Source organism: Chiloscyllium plagiosum, chromosome 7, assembly GCF_004010195.1.
Source record: "Chiloscyllium plagiosum isolate BGI_BamShark_2017 chromosome 7, ASM401019v2, whole genome shotgun sequence".
NCBI classification, from domain to species: domain Eukaryota; kingdom Metazoa; phylum Chordata; class Chondrichthyes; order Orectolobiformes; family Hemiscylliidae; genus Chiloscyllium; species Chiloscyllium plagiosum.
In genome coordinates this window covers 57,808,180-57,829,926 of record NC_057716.1, presented here as the reverse complement: position 1 = coordinate 57,829,926, position 21,747 = coordinate 57,808,180, and the positions used below count along the sequence as shown (strand labels likewise).

Genomic DNA, 21,747 nt, shown 5'->3' with positions numbered 1-21,747 from the left:
TATCTGGTCGGCATGGGCGGGTTGGACTGAAGGGTCTGTTTCCATGCTGTACATCTCTATGAGATGCAACAGGCAATGACGAAGGCTATTGGAATGTGGGACCTTACTTCATAGGGATTGGATTATAAAATTAGATTAGATTCCCTACAGTATGGAAACAGGCCCTTCAGCCTAACAAGTCCACACTAACCCTCTGAAGAATAACCCACCCAGACACATTCCCCTACCCTATATTTACCCCTGACTAATGCACCTAACACTATGGGCAATTTAGCATGGCCAATTCACCTAACCTGCACATTTTTGGATTGTGGGAGGAAACTGGAGCACCCGGAGGAAACCTACACAGACGCGGGGAGAATGTGCAAACTCCACACAGACAGTCACCCGAGGTGGGACTCTAACCCGGGTCCCTGGCGCTGTGAGTCAGCAGTGCTAACCACTGAGCCACCGTGCTGCTCATCCTTAAGAATTAGGGAAGTCTTATTGCAACTGTACAGGTACTGGTGAGACCACATTTGAGTATTGTGAGAAGTTTTGGTCCCATTATTTAGGAAAAAAACATTATTTCATTGAAGGCAGTTCAGTGAATATTGACTAGGATGACCTTGGCATGGAGTTGTTGTCTTCTGATCAAAGGTTAAGCAGGTTGGGACGCTACTGATTAGATTTTAGAAGAATGTGAGATGATGTCATTGAAGCAAATAGGATTCTTATGGTTCTTGACAGAGTAAATGCTGAGAGGATATTTCCCCTCATGGAAGAGTCTAGGACTAGAAGCTAATTCTAGTTTCAGAATTAAGGGGCACCAATTTAAGACTGAGATGAGGAGGAATTTCTTCTGAGGATTGAGAGTCTTTAGCACTCGTTGCCTAGGAGAGATGTGAGGGCAGAGTTCATAGAGTCATAGAGATGTACAGCACGGAAACAGACCCCACTGGTCCAACTCGCCCATGCCAACCTGACATCCCAACCCAGTCTAGTCCCACCTGCCAGCACCCGGCCCATATCCCTCCAAACTCTTTCTATTCATATACCCATCTGGATGCCTTTTAAATGTTGCAATTGTACTAACTTCCACCACTTCCTCTGGCAGCTCATTCTATACACGTACCACCCTCCGAATGAAAAAGTTGCCTGTAAGGTCTCTTTTATATCTTTCCCCTCTCACACTAAACCTATGCCCTCTAGTTCTGGAATCCCCCACCCCAGGGAAAAGACTTTATCTATTCATCCTATGCATGCCCCTCATGATTTTATAAACCTCTATAAGGTCAACCCTCAGCCTCTGACACTAGGGAAAACAGCCCCAGCCTATTCAGTTTCTCCCTAAAGCTCAAACCCTCCAACCCTGGCAGCATCCTTGTAAATCTTTTCTAAACCCTTTCAAGTTTCTCAGCATCGATAGGAGAGAGAACAAAATTGCACATAATATTCCAACAGTGGCCTAACCAATGTCCTGTACAGTTGCTATGTGACCTCCCAATTCCTGTACTCAATATTCTGACCAATTAAGGAAATCATACTAAATGCCACCTTCACTATCCTAAATACCTGAGACTCCATTTTCAAGGAACTATGAACCTGCACTCCAAGGTCTCTTTGTTCAGCCCCCCCCCAAGGCTTATCATTAAGTGTATAAGTCCTACTCTGATTTGCCTTTCCAAAATGCAGCACCTCACATTTACCTAAATTAAATTCTATCTGCCAGTCCTCAGCCCGTTAGCCCATCTGATCAAGATCCCGTTGCAATCTGAGGGAACCTTCTTTACTGTCCACTGCCCCTCCAATTTTGGTGTCATCTGCAAACTTGGAGATTGTTCCCTTAAACCTCATCACAAAAAAACTTTTTACTCAAAATACTAATAATGCCCAGAGGTGTTGCTTATGTAAAATTGGCCATGTAAGAAAATCTGTTGTTTTTGTGTCTAATTGAAGGAATATGTTCCAATTAATTCCAAATCAATCTGTAAGGTGAAGGTGATTTTTAAGTTTTCAAAAGAGCAGGTGTCGAGTATTTATTTTTAGCAGCACCATCATTGTTTGTGCATTTGCTATGGATTGCATTTCCTCTGTTCAAATCCCCTGTGTGTGCTATCACTCCATTTAGACAATGTCACTTCAGAGAAAACTGTTGTTCTATTTACCATTTTGCTTAAAAATAAGCTTTATATTTAATTCCTTTCCCAGAATGTATTGGGCACAATGCCATTTCTGGACTTTTTTATTTTAAGTACATTAGTTAGCAAATAGTACACCTGACTTGAGTTGGTTTACTTACTTTTCTGTTTATAATTTAATTTAATGTTAAGCTTTATACTTAATGCAATTCCCAGAAACTACCAGCCACAAAACATTTCTGTGACTGACAGACTTTTCCTTAGAGCTTTGTCATGTGTATGTTTGAAATTTGGTTTTTAATCTGCCAATCTGCAGAAGGAAGAACTTATTCTAAATATTTGCATTTTGAACCATTAATATACATAGACTATGCTTTTTAAATATGCACAACAATGATTTTTTTTGTGATAAAACCAATTATTATTGCTTGATTATTGCCTGAGTTAACATGGAGCAAAAAACAATTTGCTGAAAATGTGATCTGTCAGAATCTCTGGAATTAGATATTACATCATGTGTTGCATTACTTGGGCATATTTACCCACTGACTACATTGTGGTACCAAGATTTATGGGAAACTTAGTGAATGGTGAACCTTGTGTTCTCCTCAGATGTGTTAGATATTCTAATCTGACAAGAACTGCCTTGTTAATGATGCATATTAATTAAAGAAGATTTTGTCATTACATGCACATTCAGAAGAAAACTGCTAACTCTGTGCTGCCATTGTCTTTTGTTTTTAAAGTAGTATTTAAAACTTTTTCTATTGTAGCCGTGAAGCATCATGGTTTACAATAATTTTACCTATTAACTTGAGGACTGTTTCCCTGGATGAATTTGTTGACTGTTTTAAACATTGGAAATAAAGAGGTGTAGAAGACATGAGTTTTATGTTATTGGAAAAGGTGGATAGAGAGGAATAGAGGACAGTTAAGAAAAAAGTGAAAGGAGATTGGAGATCAAAGTATCATAGGTCAAACAAAGAGAGAAATAATAAGCATAGAGAAGATGAGTTATAGCTTCATAGTAGGTGCGAATGACAAAATAAAGATCAGCTTATTAAGGAAGGGTGATTTGGTTCACCTGATTATTGCTTAGATTGCAGAATTAAATCATAAATATTATGAATAGAATATTTATCAACCACATCTTTCATAGTTCTTAGTTCAATTACAGAACGTCATGCAAACTTCAAATATTTTGATAAATCTTTGTGCTTCTCAAAGTAAGCCATATTAGAACAGAGATACTACTTTCCAAGTGCTTAAGGCCAGCATTAGGCATCATCTAATCAGCTACAGACTTAAGAAAGAAAACAGAAATTGTCGCAGAAACTTGGCAGGACTGGTAGCACCTGTGGGAGAGAGAAACAAAGTTCATGTTTGGAGTCCAATGACCCTCCTTCAGAACTCTGAGTAAAGATTCCTCTTTTCTCTTTTTGTTATCCCAAAATCTAAAGACCACTATGTACCGCTCCAACTAGGATGACATTTATATTTCATGCTATTTATCCTTATGGGCTTTCTAACTGTATTGGAAATGTGTTGCTGGAAAAGCGCAGCAGGTCAGGCAGCATCTAGGGAACAGGAGAATCGACGTTTCGGGCATTAGCCCTTCTTCCTGAAGAAGGGCTAATGCCCGAAACGTCGATTCTCCTGTTCCCTAGATGCTGCCTGACCTGCGCTTTTCCAGCAACACATTTCCATCTCTGATCTCCAGCATCTGCAGACCTCACTTTCTCCTCAAAGATTTCTAACTGTATTGTCAATTAGACCTAATTTAAGTTCAGTTTTGTGCTTTGGCTCTCTGGTCAGTCAGGAGTTAGTTTCAAATATTATTATTTATTTTGCATTGGATTTTTTTCTCATTCTTTTTGTCATATTTTTCCTGACATGCAAGGATAATGTGCAATGTTCTCCTGCTCTGTGGCTTTTTTATTTAAATGGAGTTTTACTGCCCCTTGATTCATCACTAGTTGGACTGGGTTTCTCTGTATCCAAAAGGTACAGAAAAAGGTACAGAATTGCATGGAGTTATGGTGTTAGAAGTAATGAGAATCCATCAACAGCTCAATTCAGTGATTTTTCTTGGAGAGTTTGGATTATGACCTCAACTTATTTAATTTCCATTAACAGTTTTCTAGATTTTTGCTTGGGTTTTAAAAGGTCCTTCATTCTCTGTGCTGAAGAAGACTTATATTGGACTCAAAAGGTTAATTCTGTTTCTCTCTCCACAGATACTGCCAAACCTGCTGAATTTCTCTAGCGTTATTTGTTTCAGATTGCCAACATCCACTATATATTGATTTTTATTTTGAAAGTTTTTGTCGGATAGACCTGTAATGTTCATTTTAGAACCAAATGACTAATTTTTGTGTTCAGTGTGTTCCTGGCTTCGCTTTCAAATCATTAAATTCAGACATCTAGATACCCTCCATTATACATTTGTTTTACAAATAATGACAAGTAATTCAATGTTTATAATAGTCGCTGAGGTGAATTTCCCTGTGGAAAGCCAGAAGAGTTTAACATCCAGGGAAACTGAATAAGGATATAGTTCTATTCTGAAATTAGCTGTCTGATCTGATCTTGTATTTTAAAACTTAAATGATGTTTGGAAATCGCAATGCTTGATCAGCAGTGTTTGCATCTTAATATGCATCTTTAATTCTCTAATCAAGTAATGTTTGTTAAATGTACGTGCATAATCATTGTCAATTTTAACTTATACTGGGCGGCAGGACACAGTGGTTAGCACTGCTGCCTCACAGCGCCAGAGACCCGGGTTCAATTCCCGGCTTCGGTGGGTCAGTGTGGACTTGTTGGGCCGAAGGGCCTGTTTCCACACTGTAATCTAATCTAATCTAAATAGAGTACTTTCTATTTTTCATACAAAGTTTTGTTTTCGTTTAGGTATTGTTGAAGATTATAAACCTCCATTTTATGACCTTGTTCCTAATGATCCTGGTTTTGATGATATGAAAAAAGTGATTTGCTTGGATCAACAAAGACCAAATATTCCCAACAGATGGTTTTCAGATCCGGTTAGTGTGGATGTTTCACCATAACTGTTAAAATATACAATATTGAAACCTTTATGGATTCTGTCAATTGATATGCTTTATTAACATTTTTTCAATTAATAAAAAGTAAAATATATTGCTGGGATATTTTTGATATGCACAGTTAAAATTGAATTAATGCACAATAGAAAACAGTGAAAAATTTAATATTGCTAAAAATACCGGGACTATTTTGCTGTAAAATGTACTGATGGAAGTAGTATCTGCTAATTACTTTTAACAGGAAGTTTAAATGAAGAAAAATGAGACAGCCATAAATGAAATTTTATAGAACATTGTAGTTTTGGGGTTCCTATACCATGTACACAGGTTGTAGACAGAAATCCCTCCAAAAAACATCTTCATTCAGGAATTGGTTCAGAGAACCTACTCAGGCCTGCTGTTTAATGCTATTATACTTGTACATTGTACTGTGGATGTGATTAGAGTGTGAAAGTCATACCACTTTAATTTGTTAGATTTGTACTGGAATAACTCCATGAGAAAACTGAATAACCCACAATGAGATTAAAAATTTGAAAACCTTGAACTTCATTAGATTAAAATATAAGAATTGAACTGATTTTTCCTCTGTACAATATGTTTAATAAACAGGCTAATCTGTTTTAGGGTATACTTTCGCACCATTGAGGGAATTATGCCTGAATTTGCTTTGAGTTTGCAACTCCCATTCATGTTGGCATCTCCAAATCTGAATAAGCTCATTGCGATGATGTCGTGATGTGTACAACAAAGTTTTTTTTCAGCAACTGATTTTTGTTTTAGCAATTTTTACTTTTTTCTGTTGTTGACTGAAGTTTTCATTGTTGACTGAAGTTATGCTCCGTTTGAATCACTGCATCAGCTGGATTTATTAAAAGGAATTCAATCTGCAAGGATGCATTTGGACAGGCAAGGGAATACATGATGAACAATAGGACCCTGGGGAAACACTGAGGATCAGAGGGACCTTGATGTGCATTGGTCCCTAAGCTAGCAGGACAGATAGGTGAAGTGGTTAAGAAGGCATAGTTGACACTATTAGCCGAGGCATAGAACTGAAGAGCAGGGAGGATATGCTGGAACTGTACAAAATTGTTGGTTAGGCCACAACTAGAATATTGTGTGCAGATTTGGAATCCACATGGGAGATTTGATAGGGCTGGAGAGGGTACAGAAGAAATTTAGTAGGATGTTGCCTGGGCTGGAAAGTTTCAGATACAAAGAGAGACTGGACAGTCTGGTATTATTTTGCTTTTGAGCAGAAGGGATTGAGAGGAACATAACTAACTTGTGTAAAATTGAGAGGTATAAATTGTAAAGGCAGAAAGAATGGAGAGATCAATGGCAAAGTGGGCTTAGATTTAAGATAAAGGGTAGAAGTTTAGAGGAGATATGAGGAAAAGGGTTTTTTTGCTCAGAGGGTGTTGCAACTCATTGCATGTAGGGATGGTAGAGGCAGAAATGCTCATAACATTTAAGAAGTATTTAGATTGCTTTCTATGCTCTTTGCATCCCAAGTGCCAATGGACCAAATTATCTCAAATGGGATTAGAATAATTAGGTGACCATGTGGATGCAATGGTTTAAAGGGTCTTTTTCTTGTGCTGTGCATCTCTATAAATCTGACCAGTTTTTCACAGTTCTTGGTTTTGTCACCATTGTTGTCTTGTTAAGCCTTCCATTGAGTAGCAATATCATGATGATTTTTCACAGCTCTTGCTAATCAGCTATGTGATCAGAAGAATAGTATAGGAAAAAATGTGATCCTTTGTTTCAAAAGCAAGGATTCTAGTAAATAATTGTTAAATTAATTGCAAGAACATTAAAGGAGAATATTTAATGATAATATTACTACATCTTTATCAACAGACATTAACATCTCTTGCAAAGGTGATGAAGGAATGTTGGTATCATAATCCATCAGCAAGACTAACTGCCCTACGCATTAGAAAGACTCTGACCAAAATTGACAGCTCATTTGATAAGGTTAAAATGGACCATTGATTATTTTGTTTCCCGAAGATTGTCTATTGTCTGTTTCTACAAATGGCAATATAATGGAAGAAAAGTAGCTTTCTGAAATGCTTCTATACAATATTCAGAAAATGCTGGAAATATATAGACTGTTAGAATCTGACGATAAAATGCTTAACATTTCAGGTGATATCCTTGTAACAGCTTATTTCCGATTTTTTCTACCATATGATTATTTTTTAAACATCATTTGCTTTTAAGAATTTAAAATTGCCGCAGCACAAAGACAGAAAACTTGTGAAACTATGTAAATGAAGCATATTTGTTTAGCTGGTTAGTATGTAACCAGAAAGGAAACTAAAATTTAAAACAAGTTCCCTCAGAAGTAAAAAAAAATTTGGGGGTCATTGAAAGAAAATATTTTCTGTTGGTTCTAAAATCTTGACAATGTTCAAGTTTATGGTTTAATATTATATTCAATGTCATAGTCATTGTGGCTTTTCATGATTTATTTTGCACTGGTGACTAGCTTTCCCTGTATGCACTACATTTTGTAGTTTTAAGTGCATTAACACCTAACTAGCCAAATTATGAATTTTTATAAAATATAGCATCTATCTGATGGCAATTACATATTATAGACAATCTCTACTTTTAACTAATTTTTCTAAATATTGATATATGCTGCATGCACTGTAACCCCAAATGTTTTCGCATCTACCTTTCCAAATTTGAGAGTTATTTATTGCAATAATGCCACTGTTTTCCATAATTATGAAAGGATACTGTAATTATTTTTTTAAATGGATAGATTATTGATTTTTCTCTATTTCACTATGTTTACATTTAATGTGGTGAGTATTCTGCCTACAGCATAAGTTTATGAACTATAAAAGCTGTTCTTTTAAATCCATGTGCTTTGTATATTGTAAATGCTTTCACAGAAGTAAAAATAATTTAATTCACCTTCAAGTTGTGTAATCCTATACATCAGTGAAATACTGTGTCCCAATTCTTTGGAATGTGAAAATGTTTATTGGTCCAAGGTAAAATGTACATTGTGAATTTTTACAGAGAATTAACTACTGTATTTGTATTTTAATCTATATTTTATATTTTGTTAGTCAATTGTATAATTTACATAAAACATTTTATAAATGCAACCACATTTTCTGTTTAATTTCCATGGGATCCATGGTGAGTTATCAACTTTGATTTAAAAAAAAATTGGCTTGGTTGTAGAAGCCAGAGGGTAGTTGTGGAGGGGTGTTATTCTGACTAGAGCTCTGTGATCAGTGCTGTTTCACAATGATCAGTGCCAGAACCTTCTTTGTTTGTAATGCATCAATAAACGATTTGGATGAAAATGTAGGTGGTCTGGTTAGCACGTTTGCAGATGACATGAAAATTGATGGTTTTGTGGATAGTGAGGAAGGTTACCAAAACATACAGCATTTGGAAGGTTGGGTGGGGAAATGGCAGGTGGGGTTTAATCAAGCCAAGAGTGAGGTGATGCATTTTGGGAGGTCAAATACAAGAGAAAAGTATATGGTGAATGGCAGGACCTTGAGGAGCGTTGATATATCGGTAGGCGATGGCTTAGTGGTATTATTGCTGGACTGTTAATCCAGAGACCCAGATAATGTTTGAATCCTGCCATGGCAGATGTGGAATTTGAATTCAATAAAAATCTGGAATTAAGAGTCTAATGATGACCATGAATCCATTGTCGATTGTCAGAAAAATCTATCTGGTTCATTAATGTTCTTTAGGGAAGGAAAGTGTCCTCCTTCCTTAGTCTAGCCTGCACATGACTCCAGAACCACAGCAATATGGTTGATTCTTAACTACCCTCTGGGCAATTAGGGATTGGCACTAAATGCTGGACAGCCAGCAATGCCCTTATCCCATGGATGAATAAAAAAAATAGAGGAATCTTGGGGTCCGGGTCCAAGTCCATTATTTCTGAAAGTGACCACACAAATGGATACTAGTGTGTGTAGTTGTGGAGCGGATGGGGGTGTGTTTGTGCAGAGAAATAGTGAGAAAAAGGATCAGTCTGATGCTGGTTCAGTTGGGAAAAGGAGCAAGTTGGATAGTCAAGGCAGGCAGAAGCAAAGCAAAGTGAGGTAGCACTGATAAATTAAACTGCATTTAGTTCAATGCAAGCGGTGACCGGTAAGGCAGATGAACTCCGGGCATGGTTGTGAACTTGGCTATGGGATATCATAGTGATAACAGAGACTTTGCTCATGGATGGACAGAGCTAGCAGCTTAATATTCCAGGGTTTAGATGCTATAGGAAGGACAGACAGGGGGGCAAGAGAGGAGGGGAGTGGTATTTTTGATAAGGGATACCATTATAGCTGTACTCAGGGAGGATATTTCATGAAGTATGTCCAGTGAAGTTATTTGGGTGGAACTGACGCAAGGAAGGGATGATTTCCTTATTGGGCTTGCATTATAGATCCCGCCAATAGTCAGTGGAAAATTGAGAAGCAAATTTGTAAGGAGATCTCCGTTAACAGTAAGAATAATATGGTGGTAATGGAAAGGGATTTTAACTTTCCAAACATCAACTCGGACTGCCATAGTATGAACAGAATGGATGGACAGATATTTATTAAGTATGTACAAGAAAATTTTCTTATTCAGTATGTGGGTAGATGTACGTATTAGAAGGTGCAAAACTTGACCTAATCTTGGGGAAATAAGGCAGGCTAGTGACAGCAGTGTCAGTGGGGGAGCACTATGTGACAAGTGATCATAATTCTATTAGTTTTAAAATAGTGATGGAAAAAGATAGACCTGGTCTAAAAGTTAAAGTTCTAAATTGGAAGAAGGCCAATTTTTATGACATTAGGCAATAACTTTCAAAAATTGATTGGGGGCAGATGGTTGCAGGTTGATGTTTGGAAAATGGGAAACCTTAAAATATGAGATAACGAGAGAGTATATTCCTTTTGAGTGAACGGCAAGGCTGGTAGGTGTACAGAATGCTGAATGACTAGAGAAATTGAAGTTCTGGCCAAGAAGAAGAAAGAAGCATATGTCAGGTATAGACAGCATGGATTGAGTGAATCTCTAGAGGAGTATACGGGCAATAAAAGTATTCTTAGTAGGGAAATCAGGAGGGCAGAAAGGGGACATGAGATACTTCGGCAAATAGGAAAGTCCAAAGGGATTCTACAAATGCATTAAGGACAAAGGAGTCCTGAGGGAGAGGATAAGGCCCCTTAAAGATCAGCAAGGATGTCTATGCATGAAACTGCAGGAGATGAGTGAGATACTACATGAGTATGTAGCATTTTTTTTTACTGTGGAGAAGGATACGGAAGCAGGAGAACTTGGGGAAATAAATAGTGATACCTTGAAAAGTGTCCATATTACATTGAGGAGGTGCTGGATGTCTTAAAATGCATAATGGTGGATCAATCCCCAGGACCTGATCAGGTGAACTTTTTAGGAAGCTGGGGAAGTGATGGTTGGGCCCTTGCTGAGGTATTTGTATCATCGATAGCCACCGGTGAGGTGCCGAAAGACTGGAGGATGATTAATGTGGTGCTATTATTTAAGCAAAATGGTAAGGAAAAGCTAAGGAACTATAGATTGGTGAGCTTGACATTGATGATGGGAAAATTGTTGGAGGGGATTCTGAGGGATTCAATTTACATGTATTTGGAAAGGCAAGGACTGATTTAAGGGTAGTCAACATGGCTATGTGTATGGGAAATTGTGTCTCAGTAACTTGATTGAGCTTTTTTGAAGAAGTGATGAAGAGATTGATGAGGGCAAAGAGGTGGATGTGATCTATGTGGACATCAGTAAGCTTCAACAAAATTCCACATGGTAGACTGGTTAACGAGGTTAAGTCACATGGACAATCGAGCTAGGTAAATAGTCAAAAAGAAATGTGATTTTTTTTAAAGCTTTGTATACCACTTGAAAACTAAAGTAGACCACACTAAATAGCCAAATGAAACTCCCTTGAGGATTGCATGCATGCAACTTGCTGCATGAATTACAAAGTGAATCCATGTGGGCTGGCCAGAAAGTTCACCACATTGCTGGAACTACCTATAAGTTTTAGTGCTTATATGCCATATTTTAAAAGCTACTTGGACAGACCTTTACTCACTTTCAGCCTGCAACAAGGTTGGAACCTGAGTTAGTCACTGCAAATGTCTCGGAGGAAACACAAACTGCTCTCAAGTTTCATTGATCCTTTGCTAGTGATTATGAAATCTTGGCCAGGTAAAATGCCTGTTGGTCAATACTTGAGTTTTCAATGTTCATACATATCCTGCCATAGGAAGTTGATGTACTACTCAGAATATCTCCATAGAAGTGTCTTTGAAAGAATGGAGATTGTCTTCTCCAGGAATGGCAATAGGATGCCCTCCCATCAGACCCCAATGAACTGGGCCGAGGCACCAAGCGTGTCAGTGTTAATGGCCTCACTGAAGGAGAAGGATCCAGTGCAGGAAGATCTTCCTGCAAGCTCTTCCAGTACAGTTACAATACTGGCATCTACCTGACAATGTGGAAAACTGCCAAGGCATATCCTGTACACAAAAAAACAGGACAAATCCATCCGGGCCAATTATCGCCCCATTAGTGTACACTCAATCATCAGTAAACTGATGGAAAGTGTCATCAACAGTGCTGTCAAGCAGCACCTGCTCAGTGACACCCAGTTTGGGTTCCGACAGGGCCACTCAGCTCCTGACCTCATTACAGCCTTGGTTCAAACATGGAAAAAAGAGCTGACTTCCAGAGGTGAGGTGGGAGTGACAGCCCATTACATCAAGGCTGCATTTGACTGAGTGTGGCATCAAGGAACGCTAGCAAAACCAGAATCAATGGGTATTAGGGGACAATTATCTGCTGATTGGAGTCATACCTGGCACACAGGAAGATGGTTGTGATTTTGGAGATCAGTCATCTCAGCTCCAGGACATCTCTACAGAAATACCTCAGGGTAGTGTCCCAAGTCTAACCATCTTCAGCTGCGGCATCATTCACCTTCCTTCCATCATAATGCCAAAAATGGAGATGTTCACCAATGATTGTGCAATGTTCAGTACCATTTGCGATGACTCGTATACTGAAGCAGTCCATGTTGCAGCATTACAAGGTTAGGATAGCAGTGTGGGGCTGGGTCGGAAGCTCTTTCGAGGTTCAATGTGGACTCAAGGAGTCAAATGGCCTGTTCTCCCACTGTAGGAGATTCTATGTTCAAATGCAACAAGATTTGGACAATATCTGATCACTGACAATAACATTTGTGCAACACAAATGCCAGGCTATGACCAACACCAATGAAAGATAATCTAACCACCGCCCATTGACATTCAGTGGTGTTACCACCACAGAATGCCCCACTATCAATATTCTGGGGGTTACCATTAACCAGTAATTCAACATGACTCACCACATAAGTGACTACAAGAGCAGGTTAGAGGCTAGGAATATCGCAGTGGTGCTAATTATGACTTCCCAAAGCCTGTCCACCATCTACAAGGCACAAGTCAGGAGTGTGATGGAATTCTCCCCACTTGCCTGAATGAGTGCAGCCCCTACAACATTCAAGAAGCTTTATACCATACAGGCCAAAGCAGACTGCTTGATTCGTACTACATCCACAAGCATCCACTCCCTCCATCACCGACACTCAGTAACAGTAGTGTGTACAGAGGAACCTCAATTATCCGAACAAGATGGGCTGGCACTATTTCGTTCTGATAATTGATTATTCAGTTAATTGATTCAATGCCTCTCCTCTGGGGCTTGGAGTTTTCTGAAGTTTCCTTTTTCCTCTTTCTGCCTGCCTTGCTCCTTCTCTCTGTCTCAGGGTTTGTTTCTGAGCAGACACACACTTGTGTGTAAGGGACATGCAGCATTGCTGAAGCCTGCCTTCAGGGAGTGAGTCTGAAAATAGCATTTGTGCATGTACACACACACACATTTTACTGCACCTTTTTGACAGGTTCCACCTTTGCCCTGCACAGGACAACGTTGGAGAGATTATCTGGGGAAGGGGAGTTTAGGGTACAACCCTGTGTAGAACTCCAGGGAAAGTGTGGGGAGAGAGAGAGAGAGGGTGGGTGGTCAGTCATTTGGAGATGATGCCTAGGCTCCCATCGATGTCCAGGACTGTCCTCGGCAGCATTTTAGTAAGCCGGGTTCGTTTTTAATCATTGTAAACAAACAACATGAACAGTGTTGAAACACCTCTTTGATGTAATGTTTCTATTGGGACCTCGAGATCTTCTTTGGATAATTAATATTTGGATAATCAAGGTTCTTCTGTACTAACTACAAGATGCACTGCAGAAATTCACCAAAACTCCTGAGACAGCACCTTCCAAGCGCATGACCACTTCCATCTGGAAGGATAAGCGCACCAGATACATAGGAACACCACCACCTTCAAGTTTCTCCTCCAAGTCACTCACCATCCTGACTTGGAAATATATTGCAGGGTCAAACTCCTGGAATACCCTCCCTAATGGTATTGTGAGTCAACCTATAGCTGATGGACTGCAGCGGTTCAAGAAGGCAGCTCACCACCACCTTCTCAGGGGAAACTAGAGATGGGCAATAAATGCTGGCCAGCCAGTGATGCCCACATCTCACAAATGCATAAAAAAAGGAAGAGGATGAGTGATCTTCACTGGAGTAAGTGGTGTATCTACTCACCGCAAACTAACACAGATGGGCAGTACCCAATTGAAGAATGTACTGCACAGGTATGTTACATAGGACAATTACCTGCAGGTCTCATCACATAAGAGGACACCGGTTCTTCAGCAGGACCTGACATACTCATAAATCACTCTGCCATTGTGCTGCATCACGAGTCCTTCTGGTTTGACTATATAGAACATTTTTTAGAACATTACAGCGCAGTACAGGCCCTTTGGCCCTCGATGTTGTGCCGACCTGTCATACCAAACCGAAGCCCATCTAACCTACACTATTCAGTGTACATCCATATGCTTGTCCAATGACGACTTAAATGTACTTAAAGTTGGCGAATCTACTACAGTTGCAGGCCCTGTCCACCTTATCTAACCCTCTGATTATCTTATATGTCTCTATTAAGTCACCTCTCAACCTTCTTCTCTTGAACGAAAACAGCCTCAAGTCCCTCAGCCTTTCCTCATAAGATCTTCCCTCCATACCAGGCAACATTTGAGTAAATCTCCTCTGCACTCTTTCCAAAGCTTTCACATCCTTCTTATAATGTGGTGACCAGAACTGTACACAATACTCCAAGTGCGGGCGCACCAGAGTTTTGTATTGCTGTAGCATAACCTCATGTTTCCGGAACTCGATCCCTCTATTATTAAAAGCTAAAACACTGTATGCCTTCTTAACAACCATGTGAACCTGGGTGGCAACTTTTCAAGGATCTGTGTACCTGGACACCGAGATCTCTCTGCTCATCTACACTACCAAGAATCTTGCCATTAGCCCAGTACTTTGCATTCCGGTTACTCCGACCAAAATGAATTACCTCACACTTAAACACTATTTGCCACCTCTCAGCCCAGCTCTGCAGCTTATCTATGTCTCTGCAACCTACAACATCCTTCGTCACTATCCACAATCCAGCGACCTTAGTGTCGTCTGCAAATTTACTAACACACCCTTCTACGTCCTCATCCAGGTCGTTTATAAAAATGACACAGCAGTGGACCCAACACTGACCCTTGCAGTACACTACTGGTAACTGGACTCCAGGATGAACATTTCCCATCAACCACCACCCTCTGTCTTCTTTCAGCAAGCTAATTACTGATCCAAACTGCTATATCTCCCACAATCCCATTCCTCCGCATTTTGTACAATAGCCTACTGTGGGGAACCTTATCGAATGCCTTGCTGAAATCCATATACACCACATCAACCGGTTTACTCTCATCTACCTGTTTGGTCACCTTCTCAAAGAACTCAATAAGGTTTGTGAGGCACAACCTACCCTTCATAAAACACGAGTGTTGAGTTTTTCCCATTTCCTGATACGTATGATATACTTACAGAACTGCACTACATCCTTATGAAACTTGGCCAGGTAAAATGCCTGTTTATCAACATTTGAATTTTCAATATTCCCCAGAGAAGAATGGAAGTTGTCGTTTCATGTCGGAACCTTTCATCAGGACGTGAGTGTTGACTCGTCTTCTCCTCTGATGCTACTTGACCTGCTGTACTTTGTCCAGCTCAATGCTTTATCCACTCTTGACTGTCCAGCATCTGCAGTTCTCACTATCTCCCAGTTTTCAATATTCTGACATATCCCGCTGTGGAAGTTCATGTGATACTTAGAACATCTTACAAAATCTTGGCAATATCATTATTTGACGAACATCTGTCCATTTCTTGTTCACAGGTTTGTGCCTTCCTCGTCAAGAGTCAATATTTAATAGAATAACGCTTTGGAATACCTTCAGTCTTAACTTCAGTATTAGCTGGCTGTGCTAATGTGCTTAACCCCAGATCTGCTTTCTGAGCTTCAACTAAAGATTTGCTAAACACTTATTTTAAATTATCCCCATTCCTCAAGACAATTTCTCTGACTTTAACATTTGTTAAGAAAGCACATGGTGTTTTGCCTTTCATTAACAGGGGGATTGAGTTTAAGGGCCGCAAGGTTTTGCTACAGCTGTACAAGTCCCTGGTGAGACCACACTTGGAATATTGTGTCCAGTTCTGGTTGCCCTACTGTAGCAAAGATACAGAGGCTTTGGAGATGGTTCAAAGAAGGTTTACCATGATGCTGCCTGGACTGGAGGGCTTGCCTTATGAAGAAAGGTTGAATAAGCTCATACATTTCACTCTGGAGAGGAGGAGGAAGAGAGGAGACCTGATTGAGGTATACAAGATAATGAAAGGAATAGATAGTCAATAGCCAGAGACTTTTCCCCAGGGCAGGATTGACTGGTATGAGGGGTCATAGTTTTAAGATATTAGGAGAATGGTATAGAGGAGACGTCTGAGGTAGGTTCTTTACGCAGAGGGTTGTGAATGCATGGAATGTATTGCTAACAGTGGTGGGGGAAGTAGAGTCATTAGGGACATTTAAGCGACTGCTGGACATGCACATGGACAGCAGTGAGTTGAGGGGTGCGTAGGTTAGGTTATTATATTTTACATTAGGATAAAACCTCGGCAAAACATCGTGGGCCAAAGGGCCTGTTCTGTGCTGTACCGTTCTATGTTCTAACATCTTCCTGTGGTATCACTTTGAACTCTGGTGACTGTGTTTTCTTTAGCAATTGCTCTGGTCACTACATGATGGAAAAGTCCCGAGAACTTATTTCTGTAACTGTTCCATCTTTTTAACCTTACTTAGACTTTTCTTGATTTTAGGTGAACTAATAACTTTCACTCTAGTCAAATCATTCCCTTGGAGTAACTTGACTCAGTCTACAGGTAATTTCTTAACAATGTTTACTATTAGTGTTCTGGATAATATGTTACACTCCAGTTGCACTTTGCACTGTTGAAGTAGGATGCACTGTCTTCTTATCCTGTTCATTAACACTTGCAATGCACTTTCTGGAGTAACAACTAGGTCCTCCATCAAGAGAGTTTCAGTAGCTCTGGCGTCTCTTTGTATGAGTAGGGGTTTAGTTGCATTAATTGAAGAAAAAAAGGTTATTTGTCCTTTTAACAAAACCCCTTATCTACATCTCTTATCCACCTTACTGGTCTCTCCTGCACAAGGAGCAGTGTTAACATTCAGTTTCCTAGCTGTCATTAAAGCTGCAATTTGATCCATGATATTTTCTTTGAATTTCTTTGGGGTTCAGAAGAGTGATGCCATTCTGTCCCTTGGGTTTCCCACTCAATTTCCAGCATTCTGAACAGAAGTCCTATGTTATTTAAATGGAAACACAAGGCCTTGGAATTGATGGTCTGATATTGTTGCTGGACTAGCAATCAAGAGACTAATGAGAATTGGGGAGGCAATGGCCTAGTGGTATTATCACTAGACTATTAATCCAGAGAGCCAGGTAATGTTCTGGGGAACTTGGGTTCAGATCTTGCCATGGCAGCTGGTAGAATTTGAATTCCATAAGAGACCTGGAATTAAGAGTCTAATGATGACACTGAAGCCGCTGTTGGAAAAACCCATCTGGTTCACTAATGTCCTTTTAGGGAAGGAAACTGCCATCCTTACCTATGGGTAATAAATGCTGGTCTAGCCAACAGAGTCCGCATCCTGTGAACGAATAAAAAATATTTTTAAAATATATTTTTGATTGTGGTTTTAAAAAAAAGACTTTAGGGAATGAAACTGGCATATTTCCCTAGTCTGGTCTAAATGTGATTCCAGATGAACAGCAAAGTAGTTGAGTCTTAGCTGGCGTCTGAAATGGCACAGCAAGCAGCTCAGTTGTATCAACTGCTTCAAAATGTAAAGAAAGAAATTAAACCAGGTGGACATTTGACATCAAATTAGACAACACAGCCCTGATACACCTGCAAGGCCCTCCTTACTGATGTTTGGGGCTAGTGGCAAAATTGGGAGAGCTGTCTGACAGACTCATCAAACAACAGCTTGGCATAGTCCTACCCATGGAAATATACCTTGAAATGTTCCAGCCAATACCATCACAATCCCTGGGTATGTTCTAATTCACCAGCAAGCCAGAATCAATAGGGATGGTGGCACATTAGTATACAGTTGGGAGGGAATTGCCCTTGAAGACTCAAATTTGTTTCTAGACTCCTTAAAGTCTGATGGCACCAGGTCAGCATGGACGAGGAAGCCTCCTGCTGATTACTATATACTGAGTCACTGTGGTTGATGAATCAATCCTCCTCCAGCTGGAGGTTATACTAATGTTGACAAAAGTCCTCAACATACTTTGAATGGTGGACTTCAATGTCCAAGAGTGGCTTGGCAGCTCCACTACTGACTGAGCTTGTCAAATCCTAAAGGACTTAACTGTTAAACTGGATCTGAGACAAAGTCCAGGCTCCATATTGAGGATACACTTCATTATATTGTGTGATATGATAATTATATGTCATGATTTCACAGGATGTCATTATTAAACATGTCAGATCCCAGAACGAAATCTGACATGATAGATCCTATTTGTTTCTTTTTGTTTTAATAAGATGATCCTTTCACTGAAATACAATTAAGTAATGGTGCAGATTTGGTTTCAACAATATAAAAGACGTTTTGTTTGTGCAAAAAGTGAAAATCAAAATGTAATAAAGCTATTTACATATAACACATGTTTAAAGATTTTTAAACTGGTAGTAAAATACAATCTCAAAGGGACACCTTTGAAGTACTCACACCAGAGAGAATTTCCTTCTCTTTCACATCTGTAGGGCTTAATTTAACTGCAGCTTCTGATAGCCTTTCTCTGGACCCTTCATCCAACAGAGCTCAGATTTTCTCAGCTTAAAATAACTCCTTCAGGGTTTTAATCAAATACTTCTGATTTGGAACTTTCAACCTAAACTGCTTACACTGAGGTAACCTATTTCTTACTGTTCTTAACAATCAGCCTTGGTCAGGGCAACTCTTTTACACATTCAGATTAGATTAGATTAGATTACTTCGGCCCAACAAGTCCACACCGCCCCGCCGAAGCGCAACCCACCCATTCCCCTACATTTACCCCTTACCTAACACTATGGGCAATTTAGCGTGGCCAATTCACCTGACCTGCACATCTTTGGACTGTGGGAGGAAACCGGAGCACCCGGAGGAAACCCATGCAGACACTGGGAGAATGTGCAAACTCCACACAGTCAGTCGTCTGAGTCGGGAATTGAATCCGGGTCTCTGGTGCTGTGAGGCAGTAGTGCTAGGCGCTGTGAGGCAGTAGTGCTAACCACTATGCCACCATGTTGCCCATTCAGCTTCAGATGAAACATATGCAAAATCTGCCAAATTCAAAGCTAAAGGCCTTTTCCCAAACTATGGATGTTTCCCATAATCAAAAGAAAATGTACAATTTTCTAATGAACTACACTGTTTATTTTATTCACTGGTCAACTCTCCCAATTATAACAAAACCACATATCCAGAACAGGTACTCTACGCTTTGCAATGTTTCTTAAACTTAGCCATGGTGATTTTTTTTTATCATTAAACACCTTCAGACACAAACCCAAATCTACACGTCACTAGCTCAAATCTACAGTCCAAAATAAATGATATGTAGATAAATCACATACTGTGCTAATTGGGGTAGATTTTAGGCAGAATTTGCAACTAGACTGGGCTTCACTGAGGGCCAGTACCCACAATGCTAGGGGAGTCCAGTACATCAGTGCAAAAGAGAAGACTGAAACATTCACAATGATCTTTAGCCAGAAGTGTCGACTGGATGATCCATTTCAGCATCATCCAGTGGTATCTTGCTTCACAGGTGCCAATCTTCAGCCAGTTTGATTCACTCCATAAACCTCTGTAAAAGCTATGGGCCCTGATCTGATTCAGCAGTAGTGCAGAAGATGTGTGCTCCAGATTTTGCTGCACGCCTAGTCAAGCTGGTCCAGTACAGTTATAACAGTGGCATCGATCTGACAATATGAAAAATTGCCCATGTATGTCCCATACCTTGAAAAGCAGAGAAATCCAATCCAGCCAAATATCAGATTTTCAGAAGGGAGACGAGAATGACTGCCCTTATTAGAGCACATTTGTCTGAGTCAATGGAAATCAGGAAGAATACTCTCTGCTGATTGGAGTCATACGTAGCACATCGGGAGATGGTTGTGGTGGTTTGAGGTCAGTCATCTTAGCTGCAAGAGACCACTGCAACTGTTGCTCTGAGTAGTGTCTTCAGATGTTTCATTAATAATCTTTCTTCCATCATATAGTCAGAAGTGAACATGTTTGCTGACAATTGCATAATGTCCAGCGCTATTCACAATTCCTCTCATACTGAAGCAGTCACTATTCAAATGCAAAAAGACTGAGACAATATTCAGGTTTAGACTGATAAGTGGCAAATTACATTTACATTTCACAAATGTTGGACAATGTTTGCAACAAGATAAAATACAATTAACAGTTCTCAACATTCAATGACACTTTCATTGCTGAATCCTCCTCAATTACCATTAACATTGGACTGAATGAGATGTATAAATACAGTGGCTATAAGAGCAGGTCAGAGTCATAAGACAGTTCTGTGATTACTCCACCTCCTGACTTCCCATGCCCTCTTTATCACCCACAAGGCACAAGTCAGGAGTGTGATGAAATTCTCCTCAGTTGCCTGGACTAATACTCATGAATACTTTCCATGAGAGAACAGCCCATTTGATTTGTACTACTTTGACAAACATTCCCCTCTTCCATCACTGCTGCTCAGCAGCAGCAATGTGTACTATCTCCAAGATGTACTGCAACAACTCACCCATACACCGTTGACAGCACCCCACAAATCCATGACCATTACCATTTTAAAGATCAAGGGTGCAAGATACATGGGAACTTCACCACCAACAAGTCACTCATGATCTTGATTTGGAAATGTATTGCCTTCACTGTCACTGTGTCAAAATCCTGGCAATCCCTCTCGAAGAACATCATGGGTCAACAAGGTTGACAAGTCCCTAGTACCAGTTGGTCTGCATTGTAGGGTCTGAAAAGAAGTGGTGGCACAGATAGTAGATTCACTTCTACTCTTCTAAAATTCCTTAGATTCTGCAAGAGCTGCAGCAGATTGGAAAATAGCAGGTCTAATACTGTATCTTTATGCAAGAAAGGAATGAGGCAGAAAGCAGAACACTATAGGCCAGTTAGCATACATTGACTTAACATTGTATGAGTTTGAATTGATTCTGCTGAACAACAGATTATAAGAATTAGTTAAACATAATGTAAAATTATGAATGCATAATTGTATATGACTTCAGTTTATTCTCTCTCTGCATTCTGTCCAATAGATAATAGGACAGAAATCTCTCCTTAAAACCTTTCTGTCTTGTGCAGGAATAGTACTTTACTACTCCCATCTCAGATTCTCTTATATCCTTGTAGTGATATGCCCAGTGTACAAAACATCCGTAGTAGCATGTTTTCAGATCCGTTTTTAACTCAGTTGTCTGAAAGTGGACAATCAAGACAAGAAAAAGAGTTTTTACGTTGAAGAATCAATAGAAGATTAGATATTAAAGAATTGCAACCAATGCCAAGCTAATCTATTAACTCAAATGATGCTGCAGCTTAACAATCAGTAACTGAAGGTAAAAACAATGACTGCAGATGCTGGAAACCAGATTCTGAATCAGTGGTGCTGGAAGAGCACAGCAATTCAGGCAGCATCCGACGAGCAGCAAAATCGATGTTTCGGGCAAAAGCCCTTCATCAGGATTAAAGGCAGAGAGCCTGAAGCGTGGAGAGATAAGCTAGAGGAGGGTGGGAGTGGGGAGAAAGTAGCATAGAGTACAATAGGTGAGTGGGGGAGGAGATGAAGGTGATAGGTCAGGGAGGAGAGGGTGGAGTGGATAGGTGGAAAAGGAGCTAGGCAGGTCGGACAAGTCCGGACAAGTCAAGGGGACAATGCGGAGCTGGAAGTTGGAAACTAGGATGAGGT

At 39.9% G+C, this 21,747-nt stretch overlaps 1 protein-coding gene across 2 annotated transcripts in view; it reads left to right on the top strand.

The window, feature by feature from the left end:
• Positions 1-8,368, top strand: part of LOC122551613 (activin receptor type-1-like) — a 110,979-nt gene extending 102,611 nt beyond the window's left edge. For both annotated transcript variants that reach the window (XM_043693798.1, XM_043693797.1), the window contains 2 exons: positions 5,034-5,164; positions 7,055-8,368. In XM_043693798.1, the coding sequence (XP_043549733.1) occupies positions 5,034-5,164; positions 7,055-7,189 (266 nt within the window). In that variant the 3' untranslated portion in view covers positions 7,190-8,368. The remainder of the gene's footprint in view (positions 1-5,033; positions 5,165-7,054) is intronic.
• The last annotated feature ends 13,379 nt before the right edge of the window (positions 8,369-21,747 follow it).